General features: G+C 41.7%; 2 protein-coding genes across 2 annotated transcripts; one reads left to right on the top strand and one right to left on the bottom strand.

Annotated features, from left to right (window-relative positions):
- The first annotated feature begins 66 nt into the window (after positions 1–66).
- si:dkey-10o6.2 (isopenicillin N synthase family oxygenase) lies at positions 67–6,584 on the top strand. The gene is made up of 7 exons (XM_012862483.3): positions 67–320; positions 397–521; positions 2,161–2,227; positions 4,007–4,163; positions 4,317–4,459; positions 4,747–4,857; positions 6,044–6,584. The coding sequence occupies exons 1-7, from the start codon at positions 168–170 to the stop codon at positions 6,221–6,223; spliced, it is 936 nt and encodes a 311-aa protein (XP_012717937.2). The 5' UTR covers positions 67–167; the 3' UTR covers positions 6,224–6,584.
- Positions 6,503–18,644, bottom strand: LOC105926243 (nucleobindin-2). The gene is made up of 13 exons (XM_012862482.3): positions 18,502–18,644; positions 16,106–16,243; positions 15,726–15,833; positions 15,495–15,627; positions 14,959–15,062; positions 12,718–12,903; positions 10,880–10,970; positions 10,662–10,720; positions 10,496–10,588; positions 10,025–10,114; positions 9,322–9,492; positions 8,908–8,962; positions 6,503–7,491 (listed from the first exon to the last, which is right to left on the bottom strand). The coding sequence occupies exons 2-13, from the start codon at positions 16,241–16,243 to the stop codon at positions 7,379–7,381; spliced, it is 1,341 nt and encodes a 446-aa protein (XP_012717936.2). The 5' UTR covers positions 18,502–18,644; the 3' UTR covers positions 6,503–7,378.
- Between the last annotated feature and the right edge of the window lie 492 nt (positions 18,645–19,136).

Genomic DNA, 19,136 nt, shown 5'->3' with positions numbered 1-19,136 from the left:
GCGGTGTCGAACCGCTGCACGGCTCCGGGAGCCCCGTTCCCATTGGCTGGAGAACGTCACGTGATTCCCCACCTTGCGGGCTGTCAGAAGCGGCCACTCCGCGTGCGTATTTTACTTTTATTTGCCCCCTCTCTCTCTCGGACGGGTTTAAGCGGAGCTCCACAGAGATGAGCATCCCTGTGGTGGACTTTGGCGTCTACAGCCTGCGTAAGGAGGATGTCACGGACGAGCAGCTGCGGACCCTGAGTGGAGAGCTGAAAAGAGCCTTCTCACAAGTTGGCTTCCTCTTCCTTCAAAACTCCGGGATCTCAGAGGAGGAGGTGAAGCCACCTGAGACACAACTCGCTTAAAAAGGTTTGGCAATAGCGTCTAAACGGTGAAATGTGCCGTTCACAGGTGGAGCGTGTAATGGAGACCTCCAAGAGGTTTTTCCTGCAAGCAGAGGAGCTGAAGAAGCCCTTCACCAGGAAGAGCTTCCCCAACAACCCTAACCACGGCTGGGTGGCGCTGGAAACCGAGAGGCAAGTCATCCAGAAGCGAGACCGGGCCTTCACTCTTACTCAAGTGCCTTCTAAAAATATTCACACCCCCTTTAAAATAATAATAAAATATAAAACAAACTTTTGCAAGAATCTCCAACTTTGATGCATTGCATACTGATATTTGGCGTGATAGACCAACGCATGGGAGTGAGAGGGAAATAATACATGTTTTTCAAAGTATTCTTTCAAGTAATATCTGAAAAGTGTGGCATGCATTTGTTTTTAACCCCTTCCAATCGGATGCCTTTATACGAAATTCACCAAACCCAGGTTCCACCTGTGCGTAAGGTGTGTGCAAACGTTGTGGTGGCAGCATCATCTTGTGGGCATGTTTTTTCCTCCAGAGAGACGTGAGACCGGGAAGGAGGTTCACCTTCCAGCAGGGAAGCAACTCTACAGACACCGGCAAAACTCCAGCAGAATCATTTGTTCACTTTTATTTAGACAGGTTATCTCATTGAAGACCGGTGGTGTCATTTACAAGAAAGCCTTGTAACATGGACGCAATACATCAGTTACATAGAATAACAACACAATAATCATAAAACATTATTGTAGCGAAGTTTAAAGCTAGAGTCGGCGGTATTTCTGGAAGTCCTTTTTTTGAATAACTGTGCATGCACCAGACCGTCTTACCGTGCTCTTCCGCTCCTCAGGGTGGTTCGCATAAAATCTCCCAAATCCACTCTGGTCTTGTTTCTTTCTACTGCGGCATTCCTCTTCTCCTCATAAACATGAACGCTGTTCGCTTCTTGTGACTCTCAGCCATGTTCAAAGTCTACGGTGAGAGCAGCGGCGCTACAATGAACGGCTAACCGCTAACCTAGCCGCTAAGCTAACCGGATCTACTTGCGCAGCCGGCAAGTGGAAGCCAGGAAGGAAAGAGCACGGACACTGGCATGACGTCAGCACGTCAGAATGATTGGCATGTGGGACAACCAGTATATATGGTGATACCCCCAGAACTTGAGGAACAGAGGGGGGTGAGAATATAACATCTATGGGTGAAAGTGGTAACAAAATTTTGACAAGTCCATGCCCTTCGGACCGAACGGCAGAGAATGGTTAGAGTTTTTACAGGCCTGCAGCAGAGAAAGACTCTTTAACATCCTTTTTGTGAATACGTAGTATACTAACTACTTTCAGGATGGAAGGACGATTTTACCCAGTGTAATAAAAAGTACAGGATTATCAACTATAGCTTTAAAGCAATGCTGTGTTTTTTGGGGGGGGGACAATTTAAAGACGCTCTCAGTCCAGTCTGACTGAGCGTTTTCTCTTTTGCAAAGAAGAATGGGCTAAACCTTCAGTCTCTAGGGTGAAGCACACATGCATCAAGAGGCTTACAGTTGGTTTTACAAAGTATTTACTCACTGGGCTGAGTGCCCATGCATGCCACAGTTTTTATTTATTTATGTTATTTGTGGAAACTGGAAAGGTTTTCCTCCGACTACACTATTATGCGCTAGTTCGTTTAATATACAGACATTGTGGTGGTTATGTGAAAGAGAGAAAAAAAAAGAAAGAAAATGCTCTAGGGGTATAAATACTTTTGGAAGGCACTATATAATAACTTTTTAACTTCTACTGATTGTTAATCTAGATAAATGCTTTTCAGGTTGAATCCCAGCCAGCCTGGAGACCTAAAGGAGGCATTTAACACTGCATCATTTCACCCTGACATTGTAAGGAATCACTGTAAATACTTTATGCCGCGTGCTTTTCTGGGTGCTTACATGTGTTTGTGTTCAGTCACGTAACCAAAAGAGCTCACGGCAGTAGTTATCGGTGTGAGGTTAAAGTACAATGCATTACGTAGCTGTTGCTATTGGCTATCTCTGTAGGATGACTACACATCTGTCTATAATAATGATCCACTTTAGCCGTGCATTAATGTTGTGGCTCAGAGTTTTACAGCAACCCTAACAAAGGAGGAACATTTGTACATTGTTTTTCTGTTTTTCTTAAATAAAAAAAAAAAAAAGATGTATACAAGTGGACATCGTTTCTTACGAGAATGTTCAGACCCCATTGAGCCTTTTCACATTAGACTTTAACTAGGCCATTCTGATTATATAAATGTGCTTTGACCTGAAATACCCCGTAGTAGCTCTGGCTGTATGTCTGGAAACCTTCGCAGCCTCTAACAGGTTTTCTTTCATTGTCCAATAAACTCTGACCAGCTTTCCTGTCGGTGCTGTAAGACATTCCCACCGAATTGGTCGCGCCACAAAGTGTCCCTGCTGGGACTGTGTGCTTAATGTGAAAAAAAGTTAAAAAAGGTTATGGATACTTTTGAAAAATACTGAACATATCTAGTTTTGCAGCTTATTTTTTATTTTTATTTTTTTTATCTACAGTCATGGTACAGACAAAGTTTTTTTCTGGTGACAAAAATGATGTTTTGTGACTTCAACATTCTTTATAGTTTACTCTATAATAGTTGTTTAGACCACATAGTGAACAGAAATTAGAAATACTTGTGCAAAGAGTCAATATTTCTCCTTTATAACATCTAGAAAATCCTGGCTAGAGTGAAGGTTATTTGCTGACCTTTTGAAATCTGGAGGCTTGCCTGCTTATGAGGCCAAAGTTTTAATGTCATTATATTTTGCCGTGTGACCAGGTTCTCTATCCTGCTCAAACAATAAGCCGACCATTACCAAACTATCTGAAATATTGGAGGAGATTGCCCTTTGGAGTACGTTATGTCCCCACTCTATGTTTCTAACAGCAGAATTAGGAAAACAGATCAATCAGGAAGAGGACTTATCTGAACCATTCATCCAAAGTCCCTCTATGTGGGCGCTACACAATACTGCACTGATGTTTTTCTTGGATGTCATTCCTGCCCATCTTGTCATAAAAGTATTTGCTTCCCAGCGGGTGCAGTTACATTCACACTCACCTACTGCCAGTGAAGACCGAGCTCTGCACTGGTTGCAACATGGTTCCTGCAGCACATTGCTGAGGAGAAGACGGTTATTGTGTTTGCATGGGCTTCACTGGATGACCTGAAAAGCCTTCTTCGCTGCAACGGAACCTCTCGCCTTCAAGCTCTTGATCATTTAAATAACTGTGTGCAATATTTTTTGCAGCAATTCCCTCATATGTTAAGCAATACTGTGGAAATGATGCAAAGCAATGATGGTTGCAGATGTTTCTTTGGAATTGACCGAAATGATTTTAAGCTCTGCTCTTTCGCAACACCACTTGAGCTTATGTGGAAATTAAATTGTCAGATGTGTTTGTAATCAGGAAAAATAGGGACTTTTTAAAGTAATTGTTTTATGAAGATAACCTTTTAAAGGTAAATGTTTGGCAGCTAAACACAAAAATAAGCATAACAGTATTGATTTAAAAACTAACGCTGCAAACTTGCCAAAAGTCAGCATTTCTGTCTCTAGAAAATCTTTAGGTCATTATGTGTCCTCTGGTCTAATCAGGTGTTCTCTGTTCTGCAGAAATGGCCGTCATCAGATGCCGTCGCGGGTTTCCGAGAGATCCACACATCTTTCTTCCAGCGCTGTAAAGAGCTGAGTCTGCGGGTGCTGAGGGTGATGGCCCTAAGCCTGGGCCTGGATCCAGATGTGTTCCTGCATGCACATCGTTTTATAGGAAGTATGTTCTCCACGTTGTCTCAATGTATAGGCGCAGCGATCCGTGTAAGCAGAGCTCATGGTGCACGTCCTGGAAAAAAGACGAGTCTTTGTGTATGTGATGTACACTTTGCGAGCTTATACACTTTTTACAGTGCCGCTGTCCCTCCTGCAGCTGATGAGAACGGCACAACACTACGCTCTCTTTTCTACCCGCCAGTGAAGAGTGCGATGGCAAAGGAAGGTCAGCTGCGATGTGGAGAGCATTCAGACTACGGCAGCATCACGCTGCTCTTCCAGGGCTCTGAGGGTCTGCAGGTACAGTCACTCCACCTCCTTTTATGGATGTTCAACAGAGGCATAAACAGGGTTTCACCATAACATTTTATATTGAAATCTACTGTATTTCTAACTCAAAGAAGTTCCAGTTTTTTTTTTTGGCATCTCTCTGTCCAAAATGAATTCCTAATTATCATATCCATGATCTAATAATTGCAACGTATGTTTTGTGAAGCATTTGGAAATAATTTTAGATAATTGAATTGTATTTAAATAGTTGATATTGTATGGTTTTAGTCATGTCATGTACCTTAACCTTATTACAGGTCTGCACACGCTCAGGTGAATTCGTCTCTGTGTCCAGTGTCCCTGGAGCCGTCCTGGTCAACATCGCTGACCTGATGCAGCGCTGGACTAGTGATCAGTTAGTCTCCGTGGTAAGACAAAAGGAACATGCACATTTTCTTGTGATATTTATTAGATTTTATTTATATTTTTTATATATATGATTTATATATTTTTATTATTCAAATGGTAACAGGGAGGTTAAACAATCGTAGTTCTTATCCTTGTGACATTTAGCTGCAGTGCTGGCACACTTATTGGCAGTGCTTGATAAATCTAAAGTAAAAATCCCCACTTCAATTTGAGAAATTTGTTCACTGAGGGGGATGGGGGTAGTGGGGGGGGGGGGGGGGGGGGGGGGGGTGGGAGTGATGCCACAAAAAGAAAAGGCCTTTTCTGTTCTAACATCAATTCAACATCCCCAGAGCAATAATACTGACTTCAGTATTGAGGCTGCACGTAGACATGATTTAGACCTGGGTCAATATTAAATCTATATGTAGCTACTGTTTTGACATATATATTTCATCTAGGTTGAAACTATGCAAAAGTCCAGATAGCACCAACCAAAATCTCAATACAATTCAATGTAGTTCATTTATATAGAGCCAATTCATAACATGTGGACTCTTTACAAAAAAATGAAATTCAGTTAAATTATACAGAGAGATTCTGTATCAGTTACTTACCTTCCAATTGATCTTAGTTATGAAATATTGCAGTCAAGTTCAGTTTATTATTCAAATCGGCTAAAAAGTTTTGTATCTAAGGAAACCCAGCGGATTGCATCGAGTCATCGACATGCAACATTCACTCCTCCGGGATGAGCGTGTAGCCACAGTTGTTTGCATTGCAGCAATCCCTCATACCGAGCATGCATGTAGCGACAGTGGAGAGAAAAACTCCCCTTTAAAACAGGAAGCAACAACCTAAGCCACTCTAACTATAAGCTTTGTCAAAACGGAAAGTTTTAAGCTTAGTCTTAAAAGTAGACGGGGTGTCTGCCTCACGGACCAAAACTGGGAGTTGGTTCCACAGGAGAGGAGCCTGATAGCTGAAGGATCTGCCTCCCATTCTACTTTTAGAGACTCTAGGAACCACCAGCAGACCTGCAGTCTGAGAGTGAAGTGCTCTGTTAGGAACATACGGGGTAATCAGAGCTCTGATATATGATGGAGCTTGATTATTAAGAGCTGTGAGTAACTGGGCTGTCCGAAAACCTGTAAGGTTTGAAGTTTGAGTGAATGTGGTTTGTAATATTGCTTCCTGCCTTTTCAGCGTCACCGGGTTTTGCTGCCCCCCGTTGGAGACTCCAGCACTCGTCAGTCTTTGGCTTACTTCGTCCAGCCAGACGATGAGGCCCTAATCACCTGCTGCGATGGCTCAGACAAATATCCTCCTATCACAGGAGGGGACTACCTCATGCAGCGCTTCAGCGAATCATACGCAAAGAGCTGAACTCGCTAATCTGCTCAAATGCTGCACAAATGGCAAACATCTCCATTACATTACGTCCTTCACATGCATGGAGATTTGCATGTTTCCCTTTAGATTTCAAACCGGCTTCAGTTGATCTGGATAGGATCTACATTTCCTGCACAGAACGCTGGGAAGTCTTATTGTTGAGCAGCGAAATAAAGCTAACTGAATTAAAAATTTTCTTAAAAGGTGATTTGAATAAGAATGCATTTATAAGAAAACATGTGAGCTTGTGTTGACAAGATACAAATGTTACACTTGCAAGATCATTCATTTTATTAGCAACATTCAGACCATGTACACCATGACGTCATTCCACAGGACTGGGAAAAAAAAAAAACTGTTCTACCAGTTTTCTGTTTAGCTGAATTGTTTAAGAAAAATAAAATCAAGATTAAATAAAACAATCTGTTGCATCTAAAGTCCCCTGAGAATTAACTCGTACTGTTCTCGTCTATCTTTAAACTTCTGAAGGTTAATTTCAAGTAGATTTAGAGAATAAATAAATTATCATGAGAACACAAACTCTTCTGAGCAATAACAGACACACTAAACACAAAAACCCACGTTAGAAATCATAAACCTGACATCGGTTGTAAAAAGTTAAAATTAAATATACAGTGTAGAGAGGATCTTTTCTTCGGTCAGCCAGTCCAGAGGACACAACGGCTACAAAAAACAGTAATGCGTAAAACAGGAAGTAATTTCAACGGAAATGGTTCTATACTGATATTAATTTAGTGATTATCTCTTCACAACAAAAGTACATGTTTACAGTCTTTGCCATAGATGATCTCACAGTGCCCAAAACATTAATTTGTCCCATGTTTCACTGGCGAGGATTTCCCACACAGGACACAGAGTCCTTGCTGTGAAGGAAGTTTGTAATAACCAAGTCAAAAGAACCAATTGTCCATAAAGGAAACTCTGGCTCAGTTCAGCTGATTTGGCCAGAAAAGGGAAGGTTGGCACTAAATCTGAGCCGTGAATCAGCTTCCTTCGAGGGCTCCTAATGCTTTGGCTGTTTTTGTTTTTCTTTAATCAGGAGAAGGTTTTGGACTTCCAAACAGAGAAGTTGGTTCACAAAAGGGAAAACACAAAGACGCTCACTCATAACGGACAGGGCGACGGGGCCTAGGAGTGTCCTGGCACTGGTACGTCCTGCTGTTGGTGACCAGGAGGCAGTGGTTGGGTGTTCCCTGGTACGACTGGTGCCGGCTTACCCTCAGCTATCGGGCCTCCAGACTCTGAAACAGGAAATCACATGTGCATAAGCTGATTTAATAGTGTTTTTGTTTAAATACTAAGAAATACACACCTTAGGGTTTCTGGGAAGTGTTAAGTCAGACATAAAGAGCTAACATAAAACACTTTTCCATTGATTTGCACCAGAGTCCATTCAGACTCAGTCCCAATTAATAGGGTCATGTTGTTTTCTCCCAAAATGTGAAGTGATGTTCACATTTTGTTGCATTACAATCTCAAACATCAATAAAACTCAAAATAGTGTATAATTATGTGTGGAAGGTAAACTGATACATAGCTTTTATCTATTGTATACTACTGAAATTTTTAAAAATGTTCAGTAACTTTTATTCTGATACCCCTAAATTAAATTCAACTTCCTTCCAAGTCAACTAATAAGTCAGTGGAGGACACCTGGGTGTAATTTAGCCTCAGGATGAATCCAGCTGTTCTTTGAGGGTCTCAGAGAAAGGAGAGCACCACTGATAGCAAGGAACACAGCAGACAGGTCAGGGAGACGGGTTAGAAGAAGTTTGAAGCTGGGGTTTGGCTGGGAAAATATCTAAATGTTTGCACATCCCACAGGGCACCGTTTGAGCAATCTTCTGATTCTGGAAATTGTGTGGGACAAAGCCGTTTTGAAAGAACGCTACGACAACTCTTCTTTCCAGGTTGCAACAAGCCATGCAGGGGACACTTGTGCTCACATGAGGCCAAAGCTGAACTTTGTTTAGCCAAAACCAAATACCAGATATGTGGAAGCTGCACATCAGCTTGAGTACACCGTCTTTATTGTGAAGCACTGTGATGGAAACATGATGGTGTGGGGGTGTTTTACTTCAGCAGGGACAGAGAAACCGGTCAGAGTTGACAGACTTGAGATGGAGGTTTAAGCAGGACATGCAGATCATCATAATCATCACATTCATGTGTTAGAATGGCCCAGTTAAAGCCCAGGGCTAAGTCCAGTGGAGAATCTAGGACAACTGGATCTAAGCTTCAGCTGCTTTGTAAAGAGTGGACAGAAATGTCTGTCTCCTAATCTATCCTAAACAAGAAACGGCTGTAATTGTAGTGAGAGGTGGTTCTGCAAGCTGTCCATATACTCCATATATGCACGTTGCACTTTTCAGATTTTTATTTGTGACGAATTATAACCTTCCCACTTCCGAACCCTCCTTTGTGTTGGATCTATCATATAAATCTGTAATAAAATCAATTTAAGTTTGTGACCTAGAGTGTCTTTTGGAATGTAACTCACGCCAGAAGCTAAAAACACGACTGTGTTCCTTGTTAAATGTTTCTACATTTCTGCGCCATACAAAACTTAGTCCTTTAACTGAGTCAGTATTTTTAAAGCGTATTAACCTCTCTGGGAGAAACTGACAGCAGACGAGAGTTGCCAATGTCATACTTACGTTTTACTTCAGCTTTTAAGCTCTGGCCTTTGATCCTTTCCATTTCATCCATTGCCTGAGCGAGGAAGGAAAGAAACAAAGATAGCACACAAAGGAATGCTCTTATTAGAAAAACAACGATGTACTACAGTACATCCACCATAAACAAGTTCACAGTTTCAGATTCATTTAAAAGAAGCGTCCACAGTTGGTGAGCCTTTGCTTATCTCAGGTAAGATGTGAAAACCCTGGAATGAACTAATTATTCAGTGAAGTGATTAGCTATAAGAAACTATGTTCTTTTGCATAATACATTCTAACAGAATCTGAAATGTGGATTGCCATACGATGTGTGCGCTGCAGCTGCAGAGAACGAAATAATAAAGTAATTTCCCCTTTTTTTGCACGCTTGCAACAAGAGGTTTCTTTATTCACCTGCTTCAGCCCCAACTTCTGGGTATTTAGTTCCTCCTGTTTTCTTTCAAGCTCCTCCCTCTGTTTCTGCAGCTCCGCCGCCTTCGTGTTGATATCGTTCTCCTCGTTGGCGAGTTGCCGCTCGTACTCTCTCAACTCCTCCTCTGTGTAAACGGGGTTCTGATCCAAAGTCTGTGAGGGGGGGGGGGCACAGGAAGTAAACAACGGGACTAACTTAACGTATCAAAATACACTTTATGTCGTCCAAAAACTAGCAACCACTCATTCACTGGCAAAATGCTGCACACCCAGACTGACTAAGAGGTTCAAATGAGCTCTAGTGCTCTTTTTCTGCCATAACCTCACTGTCAGCACAGCAACCTTACTTCAATTGCAAGAAATGTCAAAATCCCATAGTATTTTTAACTAGGATCATTCTGTGTGATATCATTGCTGACAATACGTCAACTTGTATTTTCACCGACTTTACAAAATATTGATTTTCTAAATCTGATTTTTTTTTAGGAGTGTGAGTTTTACAAATCCATCTACATGCAACATCATTCTGATTCTGAGGCTACCCTGTATTAACAATCTTACATCATGATTTTACCAACATATTACAGCTCTAAGTACACACCTCTCCAAACTGTGGCTTATTGAATATAAAAGTAGGATAAAGAGGCAATGATCCTCTGTCTGAGATGAGCCTTTCAAATCTCACCTCCCACTCGTCCTTTTCGTGGAACTCCTCCTTCTTGGTTGCTGCTATGAACTCGCTCAGCGACACCAGCCTGTCCTTGTTGGTGTCCACCTAATGATCCGCATGGAGAGCAGCGTTCATCAACAAATGATCGTTGGGTTAAGGCTAATGGATTATCTTTCTCGTTCATAAAATATATAGATGCACACGTTTATGTACCAGTCATAAACATCACTTCTGAGGAAAACTTTGTACATTAATAATAATAATAATTCAAATAGTTTAAATTAATGCTTTAATAGGTGCTAAAACTAGTGACTGAACTAGAACAAAGAGCTTTGGTTGATTTTAAAATGTTTTAGATTTGATTTCAGACTGTAATACGCTGCCGAGCTAACGGCCATGACCTCATTACTTGCCGGGCCTAATCAGCGCCGCATTAATAACAAACAGGACAAAGGCTCCATGCTCTGCTCGGCTGTTCACGCTGACCTCGTTCATGACGTGCTCCCTCATCCTCAGCCTCTCTTCCTCCATCTCAACCATGTCGTCCTCTTCATTCGTAGGGTCGTACACCTTCTCCAGCTTGAAGAAACATCCAACCGTTACAACGGAGGCCTCTTTGTGTAACTACTGTCCTAAAACGTGACAAAAGTACCTCTTTTGTGAAGAGAGCCTCCAGCTCGCTCTCGTCAAGGAAGCCATCTCCATTGCTGTCTGCAAGACAGAAGACAATAATTGAGGAGTAATTATCCATACTGAATTTTTCTCTGGAAAGATAGTATATTGATACAGATAATTTCTTTAGATTCAGAGATGGTTGCAGAAATAAGTGAAGATTGTTGTCATTGTGGGATCTTTAGGATCTGTGGTTACCGTGCATTTTAAAGAAGGTTTTGGGATCAAAGTCTTCTGGGTCCAAACCGTCTGCCTCCTGCCACACCTCCTTCAGCTGGTCCTCACTACCCTGAACACACACACACACACACACACACACACACACGCCACCTTAGTCCTAAATGTGGCACCCACTAATGTTTGGTAAGTAGTGGAGACACCATAGTAGCCATCAATTCAATTCAAAAAAATTTTATTTATATAGCACAAATTCATGAAACATGTCACCATAAGGCACTTTTCACTAAGGTGGTAAAGCCAATTTAAAGTGGTTGATTTCCTGCCATGAACTCCTCTTTTAAGTAAAGTATATATTTTCTATATGGTCCAGGTCAGGGCCACTCCAGAACGTTAGTCTGCATCATCCAAGTATAAACCATTATGATGTGTGGTTGGCTTCCTTCTTGTGTTGGAATGCAAAAATATGTGTAAGTTTCAGCCGTCTGGCCTGAACAGCCGTCCTCAGATAAGAGGAAGTTTATTTGAATGTCCAAGAACAACCCAGGAACCACCACGGCTCAAGGCTATCATAAACGACACGACTGTGTCTTTGTTCACCATAAAGTCAGCTTTAGTATCAACATAGGCTGAGTGGGAGACGAAAAATAAAGCTACACAGCATCCTGCATGGACAAGCCAAGTGGGTACTGGATAACAGCTTTACGGTAATCTTTGTGGTAATGGATGACAAGCTATTTTATTTTACTAGTTACTGGAACACCAACCAATTAAAATTAATTCCACCATTGTTGATGATAAAAAAAAATAAGATAAAGCACAAACATACCTACTCAGGGCCTTGTTAATCTGTACAAACAGCCTGCATTTACTCCAGGGCTGGGCAATATGTCTTAAAAATAAAATCTCCTATTTTATCATACCGAATCTGATTAAATCGATTTCTTTCTTTTCACAAAAATAAAGTAAAATAATTATTAAAAAAAATAGCTTTTATGTCAAGCATGTCATCTGGGAGTTGACCTGCATTCAAAGTGCAACTAAATACAAGCTGTGAGACATGCTTGTAAAACAAGATGGCGGCCCTGCCACTGAAAACAATGACGATATAAATGTATGCTGCTAGTGGTATTATGCAATGAGCTAAGAACAGGCTTCACTTCACTTGTAACTTCGAACTAACTTTATTGAAGTGCCTCGAATTATGGGAACAAAGGGTTTGCTCTTTAAAATATTTCAACAATATATTGCCATTCTCTTCATGGAAGCCCAATAAGTGCATTAGCAAACTAAAATTAAGATTCTCCAAAAATGAAATCTTAAATTCAAAATTTCTTCACATAACTTGATTTTTTGCCTTGCCCTGATTTTCTCTGAAACTTGCTTAAGTATATACAATATATCCTATATCCAAAGCCTAGTTGAGTGTATATGTATGAGCTGATGTGTGTTAAGCTAAAAAAAAAGTTTGGCTCAATGAAATCATTGATTACATTTGTACAGTAAAGGAAACGCCCTTCACACAATCCAGACAAGCCCACGAGACAAACTCAAAGCAGCCTTAGAATGCCACCAATCAACCACTGATCCAAATTAAAGAGGGTATAAAAATATGTTAAAAACAGTCAATTTATCAACGCAAGCAACATTGCTTTAAAAGACAGGAGGACACAGGCGTACAGGGCTTTCAATCAACTTGGTCGCTTGTTGTTGGCTGATGACGAAAGCAGATTGATTAATGAGAAAATAAATTAGATCTACCCTGTGTGACACAGACTGGCAGACTATTCTTCCTACTGTCATTTAATGCACTTTTAAATATGCTCTTTTCTAGGCGTTCATTTAAGCGGTTGTCTTACAGGGTGGTTAACTTTGGGATGGTTGGCATGTTTCTTCTTCATCTCCTCGTAGTGCTGCTCCTCCTTCCTGCGGTCCTCCTCGCTCATCGTTTTCAGGCGCTCCCTCCTCTCGTGCTCCTTCGTCATCTCGTACCTCTTGAACTCGTCGTGGTGCTTCTTGTCGTAGTTTTCCAGATCACTTGTTGCCTTAAACGTTAAGAAACAAGAATGAGTTTTCTTCTGGACAATACTGATTACGAGAACTGGTTGTGGCTTTTGTTGTAGATGTAAGGCTAAATAAATAAAAATGTTGCAGGGGTGTTTGTGTGATAGGCTCAGAAATTATGCATTGATCAAACTGTTTAGCACAAACATACTCAAAAACTCAGAGTGGGGGCTTTTCAGGCGCTGACTATTACATCAGATCATGGGAAAACACTGCAACCCAGGACGCTCTCAGCGGACTGCTAGAACATTGTGAATGGCAGCTTGGTGATATTTCTATTATGAATGGATAAAGAGTGAAATGCCTTATGAAGCACGTTGTGCACAACTGACAATTTCAAGATACACAAAACGGAGCTGTAAGTGCTGACTGTCATTTAAATCCTTGAATATAACGCATGAAAACGCTTAAAAAGAGCCGATTGGTACAGCGCCTTGCAGAATTATTCAAACAACCTGAAACTGAACCCATTTTGGTCACGTTATAACCACAGACTTTAATATATTTTATTAGGACGGCACCTAATGGACCAACACGAAGTGGGAACTCAATGGACACGGCAGGCAAGGAGAGTGTAAATCAGCACAGCAGCCAAGAGGCCTATGATCACCCTGGAGGATCTGTAGAGACCCACAGCTAAGGTGAGAGCATCTCCACAAACTGGGCCTTCGTGGAGCAATCCTAAGAGGAGAGCAATCTTTAAAACAAAGCCACCAGAAGTTGTGTTTGCAGTTTGTCACAAGCCACGTAGGGAACACAGCAGACACAAAGGAAACGGTGCTCTGGTGAGAAGACACCAATATTAACATTTTTGGCCAAAAATGCAAAAACACTATGGAGGTTAGCAAACTAACACTGCAAATAACCCAGAAGAAACCAATCCACATGGCGGCAGGATCAAGGTATGGGCACGGATTTCCTCTGGCAGGGACAGAAAACCTAGTTGGAGCTGATGGAAAAAGGAGTGAAGCTACATAAAAGGGCAATCTGGGAAAAACAACGGTTAGAGGCCGGAAAAAACATTGAGACTGGGGTGAAGGTTCGTCTATTAGCAGGACATTGACCCTAAACATACAGCATGAGCTACGGAGGAATGCTTAGGATCAAAGCATGGACACGTGTTAGAAAGCCCCCCTCAAAGACCTAAGTCTAATAAAAACAAAAATCTGTGGCCAAACTGGAAAACTGATGCCTACATACGCTATGCCACAAAGAATAGGCAAAATGTAGATTCTCTAAAAGGAGGAAACCTGGAATCTCAAACCCCCTCTAATCTGCCAGCTCTTCTCCACTGAGCCACCACTGTTTCAATAAATATATATATATATATATATAAATAATCAACATTCTGTATATCCTGTTTGTAGATCTTTTCTTGCAATGTTTGTTTCACAATTTGAAAAAAAATTTATATAAATCTAACACCTTTTTTAAGGCCTGTACATCTGAAATGTTCCTTATGTTCAGCTCAAACAAAGCACATTGCTAAAACTGTTCAACCCTTAACTGTAAACTGTGAGGCAACTTCCTCATCAATCTTAACGTACAGGAAACGCGTTGCTGCATAAAAAAAAAAAAAAAAAAAAAAAAAACTGTTTTACTTTCAGAAAACCTGACCTCTCCTAATATGGCTTCAAGTTACAACATTTAAATGAAGGAAGGACAGAACAGATGAAAGAGCCAACACGGGAGTAATTCTGATCGTTTAATTTAAATCAAGTTATGACTGAGAAGTGGAGAGATATTGTACAACGACCAGTGCAACAATTTTCATAAAAAAAACAATGAAAATTGCTCTGCAACTGTACATTTCCTCTTCAGGACCTTTTTTTGGTATATTCACTTACCTTCTAATGACCGATAGCCCTTACAGCCCTAATGTAGTGTGTTCAGGTTTAGAAGTATGGTGTGAATTAAGTTTTGGTTTAAGGTAAGTGTTGGGGCTAGGTATAAATGCAGATCCTAAAATGAATGGAAGTCGACACAAAGCGCTAACATGGGTAGAAACACAAACTTGTGAGTGTCTGTGTGCGTACCGATTGGATGAGGCGATCCAGGTCCTCCACCTCAAAAGTGTGTGGGTTCATGTGGTTGAGGTGCTCAAACTGTTTCAGCAGGGCCTGGTGGTCCGGTGTGTTCCCTGCATAGGGAAAGAACTAAAAAGTTAAGCCAATTAAGAATGAACAACGACTACTGCGCATTTTTAAGTTGTAAACCGAGAACTCAGCCCAGTATTTCTGATCCTTCGCCATACTTCAGCTAGCAATGATGAAGAACGCTTAAACAATTCATGTTTTCTTTCTGCTGAGCAGTTTACAAAGAGCCTTGGAAAAGTATTTGACTCTTACTTTTGCATTCGTCTGTCACATAAAAACCTCTAAAATTCGCTGATGTTTTTGGGTTTCAACAGGATGAAATGTTAAAAAGTGTAAGGGGATACTGATATTTTTGCAAGGAACTGTAGCTCCTGCATCTTGAGTCACCTACTAACTTGTATTACGGAACCAGTTTTGCCATTTCATAAAGCCCAGATGTGCCAGCGAGGCGGCACTAACTGACACCCTGTCCTCACCGTTCCCCTCCCGCAGGTCGTGTTTGGCTTTGATCAGCATCCGCAGCCTGCTCATCTCCTCCCGCTTCAGCTCGTCCAGCTTAGTTCGAAAATTGTGTTGAACAAAGTCCAGCTCTTTGGAAAGTTTCCCTTGCTGGAGGCAAAGAGTGCACCAACGGCAAAGTTTAAACTACAGAGCAAGTGCAAATAAATAGATTGGTAAACAGAGGGGTTCCGTCAGTGAGCAGGTACCTTGATGTCATCCATGTTGGCGTTTTTCAGCTTCTCTCTAAAGTGGGGGTCTTTCTCCAGGTACTCGATGACCTCCCTGAGGTAGCGGTCATAGTGCAGGCCGGTGTCCTGAAACACAGAAGATAGCTCACATTTATTTGGAAGCCTGACGCTAAATTCGTTACAAGAATATCCTCTTGGTCATTTACCGCTGACTAATGACCGCTAAAAGCTTTTTTGTTTGTTTGTTTTTCCATCAGCCTTTTTCCTCACAGTTGAGTGCAATTTGCATCCGTCTGACACAACGAACCCAGCCGGTTTTTATGTGCGCGGTGAAAGTAGCTGTAAAACCTCTTATTAGCAAGCACATCCCTGTGTTGGCCAAATTGCCGCTGACTCACAGCGCTTTGGGGTGGCTCCAGCTGCTCCACCTCTGGCTTGTCTTTGGCCTTCTCCACGCTGATAGGCACCGAGTGGATACACAGCCACAAACTGAGCAGCACCAGCCCGCAGCGGGCCAAGGCTTTACTCCACACCATCTAGTTACAGAAACAGGAAAAACAACGGGAGGAAAAAAGAAATGTTGGAATAAAATCGTCATTTGGTTTAATCGTACATAAAGTTTGCGTTTCTGTTGGAAAAGCCTGATAAAGACGTTGATTGTGAAGTGGTATGAAAGTAATGATACAGTGTAACCCAGCGCTTCCAGAAGACACCTCGTTCGTAAAACAAGTCCGGCTGTGTGTGCAGCTGTTCTGTGACAGCCTCAGAGGTTTGTTGTTATTCGATTTCAATTTATTTAACCTTTATTTACAGAGGTGTTCTCGTTGAGATCCAAGATCTCGTTTTCAAGAAAGATCTCTTGTTAGAGAACGTTACTGAACAAAAAGCAGACTCCAAGGAACCCGGCAGACAGGTCACGGTTAAAGTTGGAGATGTCCGAAGCAGGTAGGGCTGGGCGATATGGCTTTAAAATAAAAATTTTATTATACCAAAATCCGATTTTTTTGCCCCCTCCTTTTCATTTCTTGAAGAAATTATTTTAAAAACGGGCTTTTATGTCAAGCATTTCTTCTGGGGGTTGACCTGAATTCAAAGTGCAACTAAATACTAAATAAAGTAAAACGAGAAGGCGGCCCTGCCACTGTAAACATAGAAAATACAACAAAATGTTTGCTGCTATCGATATTACACAGTGAGCTGAGAACAGGCTTCACTTCACTTCACTTCACTTGTGCAACTTCCAACTAACTTTAAAAAAATAAGTAAATTAAAGTGCCTTGTCATATGATTGAAAAAATTTCTCTTAGCAATATTTTGACAATATATGTTCCTTAAAACAATATGTATATGGAATATGTTCCATTGCATGCTATTCTCTTTATGGAACTTCAATGAGTGCGTTGGGCAAAATAAAACCCTGATTTTCCAAATATTAAATCTTTCAAAAATGGTGAATTTGAATTAATCAATTACATCGATTTGTCGGTCAACCCTAGAAGCAGGGTTTGGTAATGAAACTACATCCTAATCTTAGAACATCTCACAGAACTCTGTTCAACACTTCGTCCCAAAATAGAAAGAGTATGGCACAACTGCAAACCTACCAAGCCTGGCTCTCCAGAGAGACAGCCAAGAGAACTGTGACAACTTTGGTGGAGCTGTAGAGAATCACAGCTCGGGTACATGCATCTATTGAATGGACAACTATTTGTCGTGAAAAAAATAAAATCTAGCCTTTATACAACAGAGGAACGATGAAAAACAACTGTGGAATAAAAAAGCATTTCAATTTGACCACCAGCAATACAACAACAAACTGAAAGGAGGTGTTCTGATCAGATGAGAGCAAAAGGAACCATTCGGCCAGTGGAAGAAGACCATGTACTGCCCTTTAACCTCAATACACCACCACCATCATGGTAGAGGCAGCAGTCTGCTTTGCACTTTCTTTTCTTGAGCAGAGACAGGGAAGCTGGTCAATGGTGATGGGAAGATGGATGAAGCTAATTACAGGGGAATCCTGGAAGAAACCCTGCTGGAGGCTGGAACACGCTTGAGATGAATCACCTTCCAGCAGGACAAGGACTCGGCACCTACAGCCAGAGCTAGCTACAATGTTCGAATGGTCCAGTCAAAGTCCAGCGGGGGAAATCTACTGAAAAACAATGCTTGCAAATTCAGACTTTCCATCCAGTCTGAGCTTGAGATATCTGGCAATCCTCAGAGACATACCCAAAGACCAGAGCTGTGATTGCACTGAAGGGTTCTACAAAGCATTGGCTCAAGGCGACTCGACACAAATGCGTAGCAGCGCCTTACAGATTCTTATTTGAAAAACAATGGTTGAAAACAATGCGTGACTTGTTTCAATGATCGTTGCAAGGTGCTTTATCCACAGAGGACAACGCCTTCATTTTCCAATCATTGCTATTTAGGAAAAGGCTCATTTACTCACAGATGAAACGTGGGCTCGTGTTACGCAAGTTGGTCTTAATCTTAAAACAAACTCTGCCACAAGAAATGCGCCCCGGGCAACACACACCACCCGTGATTACTGGATAAAGCCCAAACAAGCTTATTTTTGAAACGGTCGGAACCTTTCATCAGCGCTAAAGGAAGCAGATGTGTGAGTTTGCCTGTCTTACACACGTCTGCCGGGGCGAACAGGTTATTTATCAGTCATGTAAGGCGAATGAACGCTTTTTTTTTTTTCATTTTACCCAAAATGTAGGAAAGCTACAGAACAAGCCGAGTGGTTAACTAACCTATAACCCATGTGTCAAACAAGACTTACTTGTCAAACACTCGTTGCTTGTAGTTCCTCTTCTTATTCCTCAGCGAGCTTACGCCGTTAGGTGCTCTTCGCGGAGCCAGACGTTCACGAGCGCTTGTTGACAGCCGTCATCCAGTACAACCAATACATGGCTCAGGTAGCCACAACCTAAACAAAAGAGCTCCCGTTTACCATGGTAACGCCCCGCCCCCGCGCGCTCCTATTGGGCGGAGAAAGTCCACTTTCTTTGTAGAACTGTCGCGTTGGAAGCTGATTGGCTGCGGCGACTGCCACTCGAAGGGTCTCGAACTCGTAACGGCGGCTTAAGGTGAGTTGAGCCAAACTGTACGTGGCGTTCAGGCAACCCCAGACAAGAGGCGAGAAAGCTCTTCATTCACGAGTTGCATTTCCAGGATATGGTCTGAAACACCGTTATAGTGTTTTTAATTTGATGCGAAGCCACCATAGTGGCAAAACAAAGTTGTGTAATTTAGTGAGAACAATTTCGTAGTTGGTGTTGCGAAAAATTCAAGCTTCCTGCACCTGCAAGAGCTCTTCCCAAGAGCTGTATGGCGGAACTATTCTTTAGAACTAAGCCCCTAAAATGTTTTAGAAATTAGGCACGGTGGCAGGTTTTTTTGTAGAGGCCAAAAAAA

This window comes from Fundulus heteroclitus, chromosome 2 (genome assembly GCF_011125445.2).
Source record: "Fundulus heteroclitus isolate FHET01 chromosome 2, MU-UCD_Fhet_4.1, whole genome shotgun sequence".
Lineage (NCBI taxonomy): Eukaryota > Metazoa > Chordata > Actinopteri > Cyprinodontiformes > Fundulidae > Fundulus > Fundulus heteroclitus.
The sequence above is the reverse complement of the archived record's forward strand: the minus strand, read 5'-3'. Positions and strand labels throughout refer to the sequence as shown.

Excerpts from the sequence above, each read along its gene's own strand:
- LOC105926243 (XM_012862482.3), bottom strand. The coding sequence starts at position 16,243 with ATGGTGTGGAGTAAAGCCTTGGCCCGCTGCGGGCTGGTGCTGCTCAGT. Across the intron at positions 15,834-16,105 it reads TGGAGCCACCCCAAAGCGCT|GACACCGGCCTGCACTATGA; the intron begins GTGAGTCAGCGG and ends TCTGTGTTTCAG. Across the intron at positions 12,904-14,958 it reads TGGATCGCCTCATCCAATCG|GCAACAAGTGATCTGGAAAA; the intron begins GTACGCACACAG and ends TTAACGTTTAAG.
- si:dkey-10o6.2 (XM_012862483.3), top strand. The coding sequence starts at position 168 with ATGAGCATCCCTGTGGTGGACTTTGGCGTCTACAGCCTGCGTAAGGAG. Across the intron at positions 522-2,160 it reads GTGGCGCTGGAAACCGAGAG|GTTGAATCCCAGCCAGCCTG; the intron begins GCAAGTCATCCA and ends AATGCTTTTCAG. Across the intron at positions 4,858-6,043 it reads GTGATCAGTTAGTCTCCGTG|CGTCACCGGGTTTTGCTGCC; the intron begins GTAAGACAAAAG and ends CTGCCTTTTCAG.